General features: G+C 42.6%; 1 protein-coding gene across 1 annotated transcript in view; it reads left to right on the forward strand.

Moving 5' to 3' along the window:
• ppp3ca (protein phosphatase 3, catalytic subunit, alpha isozyme) overlaps positions 1-12,380 on the forward strand; it is a gene marked incomplete at both ends in the record, with an annotated part of 35,993 nt that extends 23,613 nt beyond the window's left edge. The window contains 8 exons of the mRNA XM_079507280.1: positions 2,178-2,255; positions 2,652-2,746; positions 4,733-4,858; positions 5,465-5,542; positions 5,813-5,897; positions 7,631-7,728; positions 9,458-9,511; positions 12,202-12,380. Of these exons, the coding sequence (XP_079363406.1) occupies positions 2,178-2,255; positions 2,652-2,746; positions 4,733-4,858; positions 5,465-5,542; positions 5,813-5,897; positions 7,631-7,728; positions 9,458-9,511; positions 12,202-12,380 (793 nt within the window). The remainder of the gene's footprint in view (positions 1-2,177; positions 2,256-2,651; positions 2,747-4,732; positions 4,859-5,464; positions 5,543-5,812; positions 5,898-7,630; positions 7,729-9,457; positions 9,512-12,201) is intronic.
• Between the last annotated feature and the right edge of the window lie 4,131 nt (positions 12,381-16,511).

Here is a 16,511-nt window from a genome sequence, read left to right on the forward strand (position 1 = left end):
CCGTGTGAACTGAGTGGTGTAAGGTCTTATATAGCCTGATCAGCTGTGGTCTGACGTAATGTCTGACGTAATGAAATCACACCCGTGTGAACTGAGTGACCGTAGCAACCATGCTCATTTTTTACGAACAGACAGACAGACAGACAGACAGACAGACAGACAGACAGACAGACAGACAGACAGACACGTAAACTAACAAAGCCAGTCGTAGGAGTGGTTTACACCACTCAAAAAAAAGAAAAGAAAAAAGGAAAATGACAGCGAAACTCGTGGCAGCAGTTCATTGCAGAACCTAAACATGGAAAACAAAATAGATGGCAAACCATGGTTGTCAAGCAGGTCTCCTGATTAATTATGTGGACTACCGGATTTGGACATTTACCAACTCCAGGCACAGCTCCTGAGTCCTGTCAGGTTGGAGAACTGGAACGCAGGAAGCAGTGATACGAGAATCGTCGATTCTCATTTCACTGCTTCCTGCAGGCTGCAGTTCCAGCCTGACAGGTTTCATTGGCTCGCTCCGTGTTGAAGAAGGTAGCTCTGAGGGCACTGCGAGCTGTGGGAGGAGTTGCTCTTAGAGCAGTGATTCTCAACATGTGGGCCAGGGGCCACTGGTGGTCTCGAGGGTATCGCAAGTGAAACACTACGATTTTAATTATATACAAAAAAAAAAGAAAATGCCAATGATGTTTTTTCTTTTAAAAAACCCTTCATTTTGATACCGATAAATAGGGATACTGTGTTACTTCAATTGATCCATGCCGGAACACATTCGATTGATTGATGATCATTAAAATTGCACACGGCCCAGTCATCTGTGGGTGGGCCGCTTTCAAGATTTTCAAGTGGGCCCTGATCCAGGAAAGGTTGAGAACCACAATTACATCTCTCTCACATCATCTTCATCACAGACCTGATTTCACCGTATATTCATAATTGAAGATGCTTTTTTATAGTAATCTGTAATCTCTCTGTGTTAATTATATGCTATTGTTGTTTTGCAATTTGCATACATTGTTAAAAGGTTAAAGCTTTATTCTGATAGCCACCCCCTAGTGATGCACGGGCCGGCCCGTTGCCCGCAGGTCCCGCGGGCAGGTTTTCAGCACAATTATCACGGGGCGGACGCGGCGGGTCAACCCCCCCTCCTAAAAAGAAAAAGAAAAAAAAATGGAGAAGGAAAAAAGCATTCCGGTAGCCTACTTTATTCTCTCCCTCCTATTCTGTCTCCCTCTCTCCTGCTGTCCTGTCTCTATACTCCTCCTGAAATCTTCTAGCTTGTTCAATGTTGCTTATTTGATCAAGTAGCCTATGCACAGCTGCCAATGATATCCTCATTATCCTGATATCCCGGCCGCTGCACGTCAACTTAATTTGAATGTCCCATTTAATGTAGGACAGGACACTCACTGTCGTTCAATGTTCTCTCATGTATTGAATCGTAGCCTACACAATTATAAAAGACAGGGGAAATATGAATTGTCTAACTCTATCCTACTAAAACCGAACCATGGGGCTGTATGCGCTATGGTTTTGTGTGCTACCGTTTCATCAATTGATTGTCTCTCTCTCTCTCTCTCTCTCTCTCTCTCTCTCTCTCTCTCTCTCTCTCTCTCTCTCTCTCTCTCAGTAAAGCCAACATTATGAACAAAATGCTGCACAGATGTAAATTGATGGGGAAATAGCCCAGTCTCCCCTCTCTCCCCTCTCTCTATCGAAAGCAATTGAATGGATTGGACTCGCTGCTTGTTGAAAAGCCATTTTTGCAGGCCGTGGGGCGGGCGGGTCGTTGATTAATACAGTATATTGTTTTGCAGGGCGGGTTGGTGGGTTGGCTCCCGTGGTGGGACGGGACGGGCGGGTTATGAACAAAAGCTGGCCCGCGCATCACTACCACCCACACTTGGTCTGGACTTGGACTTTAGGTGGACTCGACTAGTCATTGCTAGAGAAATGTATTTTCTGTTTACTAAAGAGCTGGAGAGAACCATGTAAAATGTGTGTGAGTACACACTGACTGGAACCTATATTTTACATGGACCATTTATGCACTATTTATGCACTACACTAATTATAGTGTTTTCGATGACAAGATGTTTTTAGTATAGTGTAATTCAATAAATATTCACTGTAATGGTGACAGCTTCCTAAAACCTTGTTAATGTTCTGCCTTGCAGTTATCCAGCTGTATGTGAGTTCCTACAGAGCAACAACTTGCTATCAGTCATCAGAGCACACGAAGCACAAGATGCTGGGTATGTAACACAATGCATATATAACAGTACTTGTGTGTGTATATATATGTATACACCCACACACACACACACACACACACACATTTTAGCTCGCTAGCATTGACGCTAAATATTTAGCATCTAAAATGGACCGGCAAAGCGGTCACACACACACACACACACACACACACACACACACACACACACACACACACACACACACACACACACACACACACACACACACACACACACACACACACACACACACACACACACACACACACACACACACACACACACACACACACACACACACACACACACACACACACACACACACACACACACACGAATGAATAACAACTATGTGCTGTTCCTCTCTTCTGCTATTATCTCTTCCTGATCACTTTGTAGTTATCGGATGTACCGCAAGAGTCAGACCACTGGGTTCCCCTCCCTCATTACCATTTTCTCAGCGCCAAACTACCTGGATGTTTACAACAATAAAGGTGAGGCAACCTCATCATCCATATTTTATAATTTACTGTTGAGCAGAAGCTTGTATCCAGAGTGATTTACAAAATGCAAGATCATAGTAAATGAGACCAATCCTAGTCTACAGATGATATTGTAAATGGTCACATAAGTAGAGTGCAAAATAAAAGGAAGAAGAAGAAGAAAAAGAAGAAGAAGGTGCTAGATGGTAACCATGGATACCAGGTGAACATGATCAAACCTACATACTACATACTATCGAATTAATAATATTAGCTTTTGAGGTCAGGAAAACAATATGTCTAAAACAACTATGTGGATGCCAAAGGTACCTGACCAAGACAGCAAAACTGTACCTGGACATCAAACACATTTACATATCACTGAGTAATCCCCCTGCTCCCCAAAAACAACAACAACAGTTGTACACATGTACTGTATAACTTTCTTTTGTCAAGTTGCACATATCAAAATGGCCACTTAAAGGTATGAAATAGCCGTGGTATGTTAAGCTCCTGTTTAGTGTTCTGAAACGTGCATCTGGGTTGCCATGGGCTGTGGGAGACGGGGAGCGTGGGAGGGACTGTCGGCCCCACTGACTATCTCCATGTGGCTTTATCTGCCTTGATGTAACAGTGTCAGCAATGCTGGGCCTCAGCTGGGTCTCAGCGGGGCCCTCTAGTGGCTCACTGTGTCATAGTCCCTCCTACTGACTTGAATCACTCACATAAACTACAAACAACTCCTATACGACCATATCAAAGATTATTTATTTATGAAGTTGGGCGAACTTCATTGGAGCCACTAGAGGTGAAATGGTACACAAAGCCTACAAATGGTCTCCTAAATAAAGTAGGTTTGGTTTGCTTCTCCCCGACCTTCCCACCACCCCCCCTCTCCCAGGCTGACAACAACACTGAAAACGTCATGTGGAAATCAGCCACCATCAACCAAAAGTATAAGACAGTTATGGAAAATGAAGCATTGGAACACACATTTTATTTCACTTTCAATATGTCCATTCATTTCACTTTATAATATTCACATATTCTCTTATCTTAAATATGGTGCCAGAGCCCCCTATGTGTCGTCCGTCAAATTGCAGATGGACAGAGAGACTCTTCCGGACTCCTCTCAAATCTCACTAGAGTTTGTTGCTGGGATAAAGAAATGTCGATAACAAAGTAGATTTTCTCCTGATTTGTCTCGCTAAAAGAAGCCATTTTAGTATGAATATCTTGTAAATATTGTGTGCCTTGTGATGATTGGGTCCAGTATTTAGTTCAGTGACCATGGAGTTAAGGAATGGTTCATAAGCTGTGTTCACGTTCACTCGTGATGAATAGACTCCAACATTCTCCGCGTCTCCTAATAATGTGTTCGCCCACTTCACGCAGATAAGGGAAGTAAAGCAAAGTTGGACCCTCTTACTATTGGCCTCTTGGACCATATTCACACTGCGGCCATTTTGTTCTTACATCATACTGGGTTTTACCTTAAAGTATATATGAATAGAGACGGCACCCGAGTTTTCCTCCCATCCACTTGCATTAAGTTGCTCAAAAGCGCATGAGGCGATTTCACTGTGCATTCTGGGTAGGAACAGAGTGCATTCTGGGATGGATTGGGCCCAAACACATGAACGCGCTGCCGCTGACTATCATTGCAGGCATTCAGCGTTCACGTGTCATCGTGAATGTGCACAATGATAGTCAACGGACCAGCGCGTTCATGCGTGTGGGCCCACGCTGCAATATCAAATTCGGCCACTATGTCCATTTCGCCTCAGGGTTTCATCCGGGTGCCGTCTCTATTCATATATACTCTAAGGGTTTTACTGGATATATACATGCAGCAATAGAAAATTAAATAGTTGTAAATCTCAAACTCTTGAGCTCAAACAGGCATGAACCCATTGTGAGTAGAGTGTGCCCATTATATAGATAGAATTAACTAATAGTAATTATTAAATATGAACTGCTGTTTACTCACCCTCACAGCTGCAGTACTGAAGTATGAGAACAATGTGATGAACATCCGACAGTTCAACTGCTCACCACATCCCTACTGGCTGCCTAACTTCATGGATGTCTTCACCTGGTCTCTACCCTTCGTTGGAGAGAAAGGTACATCTAATTAGAAATATATGAGATCAAATATGTGTGATGCAGTGGTTCTCAAAATGTTGTGATTCCGGACCTTCAGTTCGATTTATACACTACACAGTTACAGAGTTACAACATCTGTAAGATTTGGTTAGGTTTAATGGTGCCAATACAATACAATACAATACACACACACACAACACACACACACACACACACACACACACACACACACACACACACACACACACACACACACACACACACGTAAGGAGGGGTCATTACAACCCTCACGGTTAAGTCAACAACTGTGTTTGACTCCTGATTGACACACACACACACACACACACACACACACACACACACACACACACACACACACACACACACACACACACACACACACACACACACACACACACACACACACACACACACACACACAGCTCAGTTCGCACGGGTTAATGCATAGCCCAAGATTTAAAAAAATCCCCTATTTTGGCAATTATGTTATTATGTCTCATATTTACCTTTTATAGTATGGTTTGGTTTATGAATGAATACAACTAGTTTGCAATTCCAACAGTTATCCTTCAGTTATCTTTTCATGCCTTCTCCATTATCCAGTCACGGAGATGTTGGTGAATGTGCTCAGTATCTGCTCAGATGACGAACTCGTGAATGAAGAAGATGAGATTTTTGATGGTAAGACTTAGACATACAAAACACTGCTTTAAAAAAGTGTATTATTACTATTATAATAATAGCAAGTATTTTTATTAAAATATAAATTATTATAAATTATTATTATAATTAATTATTAAATGGTTCAGTGCAGTGCTCATTTGATATACATATCTGTAATGCAAATAGATTAGATCATTACATCTTGCAACTTAGCAGCGAATCTTATAGTATGGCAGTACATGCTTCATTTTCAAGTTCAGATCGTATAATCAATTAATGTCATTTCAGCCAATGCAGCTGCACAACGCAAGGAGGTGATTAAGAACAAGATCCGTGCCATTGGGAAGATGGCCAAGATGTTCCAAGTTCTCAGGTGTGTGTATGTGTGTGTGTGTGTGTGTGTGTGTGTGTGTGTGTGTGTGTGTGTGTGTGTGTGTGTGTGTGTGTGTGTGTACAGCGTGGTACCAATAATTCACGCGCACTCGCAGGTACGGCACAGTATGGTGCACGTACTAGACGCTAGAACGCGTCCACTAACAGAAGCGTAGTCTGTTGAGCAGCCCAGTCAATGGAACTCTTCTTGCCCAAGCTAGGCTGGGCTGCTTGAGAAAGAAAATCGGCTCCTCCGACAACAATAGATCTCGTGCATATCAATGGTCTATATGTGACCTGTTAAGGGTAATGAGAACGTATTGCTTATTTTACTGTCCAATGACATGGGCCAAGTAATTGTGGAACATCTTTCTCCATGAGCATAAGACATCCAATGTACTACATTTCTGGTGTGAAATGGCACGAGGGACCCCCACAAAAAGACCACCCCAAAAATCGGAGCACTATGTGCACGCACGCACGCACGCACGCACGCACTGGCATTAATTTTCAGGCCTGTTGAGAACTCTAGTTTTCGCCAGCTGCCGGGCGCGGCTGCACTAATAACTTTGGGGCAGGCCCGTCTAGAGTTTGAAATTTTTATGGACAGGTATATAAGTCAAATAAGTCATCCACAAGAGGAAGGATGGATGGGGAAGGATCAACATATGGAATGTCAGAACAGCTTCTGAATTATATCCATATATGGAGATCTAAGGGTTTGAGGTCAGATATAGAATTGATGGCCAATATGACATCAGGGATCTCCATATCTCCATCCCTGATGATGTCACATGATGTCACGAGACCTGAGCACCATATACAGTATGGTACTACGACACACTAACTGACAGGAAATGCTTGATTCCATAGTTAACAGTTTAAGGGCCCAAATCAGGACGTAAATCACCGTCACGTATGCGTCATGTGCCCGAGACGGAGATTGATTAATCTCCGTCAAATTAGTGATATGAAAATGTCCTCCCGCCTAATTATAAAAAAAGATCCTGTGTTTGACGGCCCTCCGCGGTCCAGTCGCTAGTCGTGATAGATTTATTCTTACCTCCCGTTGTTGTCGATCGCATCTTTAGTGTTGTGGCTATTGTTAGCTGCTACCAAGGGGGCAGGCAGACTTTCCAACGTTGAAGCTCTGGGTCCTAGTGGTAGGAGGAGGGACCCCGTGCAGCTGGGCTTTAACGTTGAGCGCTCGGTTGCCCTACGTCACTCAGGACCTCAAAGTTGAGGTCCTGGGAGGGACTTCCGGCAGTCTTCCGGGTGCTTCAAAACGCCACTGAGCAACTTCCACTGACATGAATAGCTGGGGGGGCGGAGCTTCGCGCCAGTTCAGTCTCTATTATATATATACTCTATGGCTGCTACACACACATTCACAACAACATCCGGTCCGTCGGTAAAAGTGGTCCGGGCGCTATAAACGATGGGCACATTTTATTAATGGATTAAATAGGCCTGGGTCCTGGGTCCTATTTGTTCGGTCGCAATAATTAAGGTACCCAATTTCCCACTTTACACATTAACCCTGTGTTGTGTGATATCTTTCCAGTTATAGGTTATGCGAAAAAGAACACAGGAAACTTATTACACAGTGTGTGTGTGTGTGTGTGTGTGTGTGTGTGTGTGTGTGTGTGTGTGTGTGTGTGTGTGTGTGTGCTGGGTTCAGAGGACTTTACTGACCTGTGTATCCTTCCTTCCCTCCTCGTGTGTGTCCTGCAGAGAGGAGAGTGAGAACGTGTTGACGCTGAAGGGTCTGACGCCGACTGGCATGCTGCCCAGTGGGGTGCTCGCTGGAGGCAAACAGACACTGCAGAGTGGTGAGAACAAGCCCAGCACGGGCCATTTGTCTCTCCCTTCTTACAATTCCTTTTTATGTCTTTGTCTCTTTCATTCCCCACCCATCTCAACACACTGTTCTTTCCACTCATTGATCCAATTTGTCTGTCTGTCTGTCTGTCTGTCTGTCTGTCTGTCTGTCTGTCTGTCTGTCTGTCTGTCTGTCTGTCTGTCTGTCTGTCTGTCTGTAACACAGAAAAACACAAAGCACCACAGCAAGCTTTACTGAAGGTGTAGTTTTTATTATCCCCTTTTTCGTTATCTCATGTAAGTTAGGTTAATCTACTCTTAAGGCTGCTACACAACAAGCCGACGCCGGGCCGTCCGGTCGTTGGGCCATCGATAAGTGTCTGTCACCGAAAATAGCTTGTAGTATGTGCACAGCCGTCGGTGGAGGTACTGAGGGGTCCCTCACCTGATACTCCAGCTCAATCAATGTCGCCCATTGAGGAGGGGTGCAATACAATGATTGCATCTGTGAACTGCCTGCAAGTCTCGCTCCCTCTCTCTCTCTCTCTCTCTCTCTCTCTCTCACACACTCACTGTCTAAACTAGGTATTATGGGCTGAACAAGCCAACCAGAGAGCTCCCCCCTTCTATCTTCAACTAGTCCCACGGCAGATTCAACATTTGAATTGGGTGCCCAACCCACACAGATGCCTGGCTACCACTGATGACGTAATACATCAAATTAGACGAGTAATCAACACGCCAACATTGGCTTAGTCAGTGTTTCAGTAGCCTCGGAAACCCAGACGTTTTTATTTCCAGGGAGAAAAAAAAGTCTGGGACCGAGTCCACTTTCTATCGGCATAGAGTAGCGCAAACGTCGATCACTCTGCTGATTTCTGATCGTCTGCACCTTTGTTAAATTGACGCACACACACACACCCGCACACACACACACTCCTCTCTCTCTCTGTCGCTTTAATAAATTAGTCTCATGTCGCGCAGCTGCATCTAGATTCTCCCGGCGGATCCTGCCGGGAGCTGCCTATGCCATAGAAAGCATAGGTGGACCCCAGGCTAGTGTTTCAGAGTCTTAAGATCACTAGTTTAAAGCAAGGTTAGAACAACAGCAATGGACCGTTCATTGTACAAAGTTGGCTACGATGTAAACAATTTGCATGGTTTCTAAAGATGTTAACCCTGGGCTCTGATTCAAGTGAGATACCTTATCCAAAGATTCCATACTTTTCTTTTCTTAAAAGAAATCAGGTCTTAGAATATCTATCTGTTGCTGTCTAAATGTCTGTTTTTTCATATTTATTTTATTTCCTTATATCCCCTCTCTGTTTTATAATTGCCCAAGTCCACTCATTGAATTGCAAGATACACAAACACAAATACATGAACAACAAGTACATATATAAAATGTGCTCACATCAAAAGAAGAGCAGAAGAGAAGACAAGTCCACATTATGCCACCACCCAGCTACAGTCATTGAAGATATTGTCGTGGGCTTTATGGATCTCTAGGCTCTCCTGCCCTGCTCTTTCTCCGTCACCCACCTATAGCAGCCATTCTGAGACCTGAGTGAATTGTCCGACCAACGCATGCTCCACTGATTCCTCCTGGCTGTGATGCCAGTGCATATGCATACATCTCTCATTAGCTTGATGCTAGATCTGCCTTCCGCCCAGGGCTGCTGAAATGCACATTCTGCATGGCTTCGTCATAAGTAACCTGCTCCCCTCCTCCCCTTTCAGCCACCGAAGAAGCCATTGAAGCGATCGAACCAGAAGTGGACGAGGATGGAGAAGGTAAATCCATGTCAAGTCCGGGACAGGCCAGTAGTGCATCACATCATCTCTGCCTATTCCGCCTGGAATGTGTTGCATGACTTCCTCCATCTCCACTCTCCCTCATTGGCCTGTCTCAATAAATACAAAAAATCAGACCAGTCTGAAGTGAGTGGTACTGTACTGTACTGTACTGTACTGTACTGTACTGTACTGTACTGTACTGTACTGTACTGTACTGTACTGTACTGTACTGTACTGTACTGTACTGTACTGTACGGTACTGTACTGTACTGTACTGTACTGTACAAGCCCTCTGTGTGTGTGTGTGTGTGTGTGTGTGTGTGTGTGTGTGTGTGTGACGCTGCTCAACAGTGCCATACAGTGGTAATATCGAGGTGTTTCAGTTGTTCGTGCTCAAACACAGGGACACAGAGACACACATAGGCTGCGTATAGGAGTGGCTAGCACCACTCAAAAAGCCCCCAACAAGGCGTCAGGTTTTCCTGCAAGCAAAGCATTGAATCTACCTGCCTGTGCAGTACAAAATTGTTCATCTGCTATTAACACACCATAAAATAGTTTTACAGAGGTGTGTTTAAAATAGATAATGGGAGGCACTTTCATTTGTGGTAGTGTCATAATAAAGACAATATTAGATATCTGGAATTTAGATTCACCAGAGCAATTCCTCCTAGTGCTAATAATGAAGCAATGAACATGATTTATGAATGAATTCTTAACACACTTCGAGCCATACACGTCCAAAAACGGTTAATAAAACTCCACTCTTATGCCATCCTCGCGTTTGAACGTTTAACAGTCATACTGTACGCCTCCCGTTTACCGGCCCCGACGACAAGGGGGCCGGCAACCATGTTGGAACGGTCGAGAACCAAAAGTGACGAAAATAATGATAATTCGGCCTCCATAGAATCCCATACTGGCCGCGATCTTTAGCGGGGTTTATCTCGGAATTGACCCTCAGATTTGGTGACATGAGACAAAGTATGAACTTAGGATGCCACTAAAAGGCTATCGCATCGCTCCGGTTAGCATGTTGTGATCTGTTATGCTAGTTGATCACTCCATCTAGCTACGGACAGGTTGCGCTCTTACTTCTGGATTTAAAATGGCCGATCCAAGGACCTGCGAAATGACGTAATTTTGTAGTTTTTGCCTGGCAAGGACTACTGAGGTGCCCGAAAACATGCCGGCACGAAAAGTGTTTTAATGGAGGCCATTTTGTGTACATCAGGCCCTTTTAAAAGGAAATAAACTCTACAGCAGTAGCTTTCCAATACCCCAACAGAATAGTTAATACAAAGCTCCTTTGTTGAAATAGTTTCTAGACTATGACCCTGTGCAAAACACTGCTCTACTGTGCTCTACGCATCTGGACATTATATTCACCAACCTCACAAAGTCAAGTGCTTCTTAGAGATGCATGATGGTTGTGGGCTTGGCTGGTAAGCTTCATCTGGATCACAATGGCATTGCATTGCAAAATTAATGCATCTTGAAGGCTGTTTCATGTGTTCATATCAAGATCAGTGGTGTCATGCTTGTAGAACGCAGTACCATGCCGTGGTACCAAACAAATTGTGACATGCACGCGCAGGTACGGAACGGAACGGTGCACGTGCATGTACGCTAGAATGCGTCCCCCTAGATTCAAGAGAAGACGCACCTAACCCATACCTCGCATCACCAGACTTTCCAAGACCAAGACGCACCAAGTACCCCCCCCCCCCCCCTCCTCCTATTTTCCCACCGTGTCAAGTACCGTGCCGAATTCAAATGGCTACTACGTTGCATAACAACAGCTTCAACTGTTACCTGAGGGCACGTTCTCATACACAGTTTACAAGCAACACAGCACGGTAGTATGGCTCCAGTAGGCTACTGCTTGTGTTGTTCTGCACGCAACAAGAATGCCTCCTCCACCATCAAAGAAAAGATGAATTCGTACAAAGCAAACTTTTTAGTTTCACTACTGTGCAGTAAGTCTACTTTTGTGTTTGTGTGTCTAAAACTATTTAACAATATAGACTTAGGCTATATCAGCTGTTCTGTACGTGCGCATGTTGCGATGCGCACATGTAGGCGTGTGAGTGCGAGTGCACGTACGTGCGTGTGACGTTCCGTTCCGTTCCTGGACAGATTTTGCAGCAGTACATAGAGCAGCACAAACATTTATATAGCCTACATTTTAAAAGATGGTGCAGTAAATTGGACACTTCTTCCTTGAATAGCTGGGTGGTGTGAGTGCTGATTACATGGTTGTAAATGTTTTAGTTGGATACAAAAAGAAAAAGAAAATGAATCATGAAATCTTAATAGGAATGCAGTAATGTAGAGGAGAGTTTCTGCCATGTACACTCGCATGTACAGTAGAAGGAACTTGACCTGGTGTATGGTTTATATTTAAACAGAGCATATAGAACAAAAAATTACAAAGATAAGTGCAAACAAATAATTTGGATAAGTCCTTGTCAAGTGCATTAAGAGAATATGTAGATTGCTCCACTGATGACCACTAGTTGCATTAATATGCTATATAGCATTTAAATTAATTTATACCCTTACAGATGAGAGAGCCAGTGGTGCACAGACTGTTAACAGGGTGAGTTATGTCGAGAATCGTGTCAATACAATGCAAGAGACTGATCCTGTCTATTGTTTCTCTTCCCTCCTGTCTTTGTCTTCAGCCATTCGGGGGTTCTCTCCTCAGCACAAGATCAACAGCTTTGCGGAGGCTAAGGGCTTGGATCGTGTCAATGAGCGCATGCCACCACGCAGGGAAGGGGTGAATAACGTGGATCTCTCCATGGGAAAGATGAATATGGCAGAAGCTAACGGCACGGACGACAACAGCAACGCCCAGTGATGCGTCGTCGCCGCCCCTAAATAACGTGCTGCTGTCAATTAGCTTTCAGCACGACATAGCCAAATCGCGATATCAGGCCTCAGAACATATAGAAGAAACCAAATCAGGCCCCACGCAGACAGAACATGACATCTAATGACAGCTAATCTCAAATGGAGGAAAGTATGAAAATTTCACTGCACACACGTGGGAATGGGGAGGGGGGTAGTGGCTTGGGTCAAGAGCTTAGGGCAGGGATAAAGAGAAGCCAAGCAGGCTGCAGGTAAACTTGTTTGGCTTCATGGTGTGTGGTGTAAAGATGTGTCTGCCTATCATTCCCTTTGTCAATTCAACTACAAGACTGAACTGGCAGTGAGGGCTGCATAGTTTGAGCACTATTGAACATCTGCTCTTTTCATTACAAGACCTGACAGAAGACATACTAATTGCCGTATCCACGCCACACAAATCATTTGACTGGTTTATTGAGTTTCACTCATTAATTCACATTATACAGGGAAAAGAACATGTTTTTTGCTGGTACAGTATTATCGAATACAAATAAAAAAGAACACTTAATTTATAAGAAAAGGGCATTTGAAAAGCGAAACATGTACCTTTTACAACTTGCTATTCAGTTTTGCCAGAGGACTTTAATTTATTGATTTCTCTTGTGGTAAGATGCCATTAGTCTGCTGGGCGAAACTGGAGTGGGTGCTCACGCATGCTCAGCCAAAACCACCACAGTGTGAGATCAAAATCCATCTCGGTTGCATCTCAAAACTTTCCGCTACTGCTCCTCTTCTAACTTCCGTCACTCACTACCCATGTCTACTATGAAGGAGGAAAGTGCATTTTTTTCGTCTTTGAGAATGAGATAAGACTGCAGGATGAGAGCTGAGAGGGAAGAGTGTGGGGAGGCACTGAAGGAAGGCTGTGCCTTGATTCAATTCTTGACTAGCAGAGGGTGCACGCGGTTCCACAGGAAAGCATCTGTGTCATCAATGTGTGCCCATAGACATCGCTTTCCATGTTATGAGGTTAGGAGGTAGCAAAGGAAACAAGTGATTTTTTTTTAGGTTTTGGATGCACCCCCCACTTCACACACCACCTGATTGTCTCTCACCTGTTTGTAGATGAAGAATGCGCATAGCTCAAAAACTGCTGTTGCAGGTAAATATTAATATATATATATATGAATATATGTTCAGTAGTTCAAAAAAAACGCATTCATCCCTGTTGACTTTTTGCACATTTTGTTGTGCTATGGAAATATGTTGAGATGCATTGAGTGGGATTGTATGCCTAAGATTTACGCTAAGTACTCTTATCAAAGTGAGGAGGAAATTCTACAAGTTTATGAAGGTATAAAATGTACCCCGCCCCTTTAGGTCATTTGAGATAAATTGCATCAATGGTGAAAAAAAAAAAAAAAAAACTTTCATCTCAATTTATATCATGTTATAATCAGATTCTATCTTTAGCTCAATGATTGAACACTTTATTGAAATTTTTTTCAAAAGGATACAGACACAAGAAAGCCATTTTCTATGAAGTATTCCGCTCTGAAATATTCAAATTAGGCTTTTGTTGAAAGTCCCTCTAATAAATTGATTAGGGGTTTTAGCATGTAGGGTGGCTGTGTTTCAGAGCTCAGTGTGCAAAATATGGTTCAGATATGGAAAAGGATAAGTATGTTCCATATGTGTAGGCATGAAAGATCATTAACATTAATTGTATTAGAGGAGATACCACCAGTGCACTTTCTAATCCTGTTTTACTTAAAATAGCACAGCCACAGACTGTTAAGTTATTTACCGTTACTAGTATTTAAGTATCAGGAGGTATCAAATCTAAAAGATGGATTGCCATGAAAATTGCTGAGTGCATTCCTGATCCCCGGATCCCCATAACATTTTTTATCTGGCGCCACCATCAAGACTCAAAATGTAAACTTGGCACAACATTTTTCTCATTATATATTTGGCAGATTGCAGGATGAACTCTACTGCAGCCTGACTCTGAATAAGTCAGGCTGCAGTAGGGTTCATCCTGCAATCTGCCAGATCAAACGAAGATAAAAGCCTGGCTACCAAGGCTAGCCTAGCCTCGGTAGCCAGGCTTTTCTGGCTAGGCTGCAGATAGTCTCCTGTGGACAGACTGTTGCCTCCCACAATTTTCAAATGCTTGCTTCCGGTCATACAGTCTGGAGCACGGAAGCTCTTTTGATAATTAACATGGAAAGCGGATGTGAAGCCTCCTTCCCACTTCCATTTTGTCTTTATGGTCTCGCAAATATGTCCTAATATAAATTTTAGAAATAAATCGAAAGCATTTAAATAATAAGCCTGCTTATTAGCAGAAATGGACATTTAAATGTGAAAGTATTTTAAAATATATAATATATATTTTCGTGAAAGGAAATGACAAACAGATGACTTGTATTTCAGGAGGTGTAATTCCAGACCATATAGCATTCAGAGATTGTGGAATAGTTGTCTGGTTATGCAAGACTAGGTCGCAGAGGTAGCAATTCAGTACATAATGCCAGACTTTCCATTCCCTCCCTGGCCACTTTAGCCAGCCCTTACTGGGGGATTCTGAGGCGTTGTGTGAAGATATAATCCTTCCATCTCTTCCCAGCTGGGTGTGCTTGGAAAACCTCCCTAGCACCCAATCTAGGCAACCTTACTAGATGCCTGAACCATCTGAAGGGGCTCTACACTGAGTCTATCATGAAAAGTTGTCTTCATGCCAGCCACCCTTCTGAGAAAACCCATTTCTGCCTCTTGTATCTGCCTCTTGGTTTTTAGACTGTTGTCTTGTTTTGCCCCAGATTACCAAGGAAATGATACATCAGCACCCACACTTCCAAGTTAATGTCGTTTTAATAATGACATCTATTTTAAAATGTTATTTTCTGATAGAGTCCAACCCACATCTTAAGCAATCGAATTAAGATATAACAGCATGATATACAGGAATTAGAGGAACAAAGATATCAAGTTGGAACCAGAAATACATTTGTTCAGACGCAGGACAATTATTTCAAATCCCACATTAAAATTGTCTAGAGGTCAAATTTGCAATATGTACCACTCAGGCATTTTAGCTCAAATGACAAACTATCACATGAATTTCTAGAATTTCCTCTCATACAGGAATAATTTTTTCTACTTTATATTCAATCACAGAGATATATTAATTACAAGGATGGACAATGACAGGAACAGTTTTTAACACAGCATCTATGGTATGGAACGCATCGTTGCATGCAATTAAGTTCCTAATTGTTCTGTGAGATTACAGTTGTGATGTGTTTCAAAATAGTAAACTTGAATTATTTTCCTCTAAATTATATTTGTAAAGTTACACTTATTTTGGTTTTGATACATATTTCTATGACCTCATTTAATAGTTTTTGTCCATTTCATTATATTTACTTTATTTATCACCATCATCATTATTTTTTATATTGTTTTGTTGTATGGCACAAATGTCCATTTAGGGTCTGAAGCCTTGTGTTTTTCTTCTGTTTTATTGATGTACAGAAGTTGTTTGGTTGTGTGAATGAACATAATCTCAGTGATGAAAAGCAACATTCAGGCTGCCAAAGCATGATCGCATGGTTTTCAAATGTAAGAAGAAACCAGACACGGTGAAAACCATGTGTCTCACTTACTTTTAGGATGAAATATTATATTCTGATTATATTTATTGCTGATATTCTTACTATTCCTAAAATTTAGCTTATGATTTTTTCCCCCTTTCATTCAACTGTTTTCTGGTTCTTGTATTGTCTGCATAAATCTCACACACACACACACACACACACACACACACACACACACACACACACACACACACACACACACACACACACACACACACACACACACACACACACACACACACACACACACACAGCAACATTCTTTCCTTATCCCTGAAAATATGTTTTGTCATTTGACTTCCTAAAATGATATACACATTGTAAGCATGCCCTATGGGACAAATCACGTTTTTTTACTCTTGAATAAAATATGCATGAACAAAAATGGTGCTGCAAAGTTACTCACTCACTGGAAACATTAAAACAATTTGTATACGTAAGTGTCATAATTTGTATGTGTAGACCCATGTGTGTATGTG

Source organism: Electrona antarctica (assembly GCF_951216825.1).
Source record: "Electrona antarctica genome assembly, chromosome: 8".
In the NCBI taxonomy this organism is placed as follows: Eukaryota; Metazoa; Chordata; class Actinopteri; order Myctophiformes; family Myctophidae; genus Electrona; species Electrona antarctica.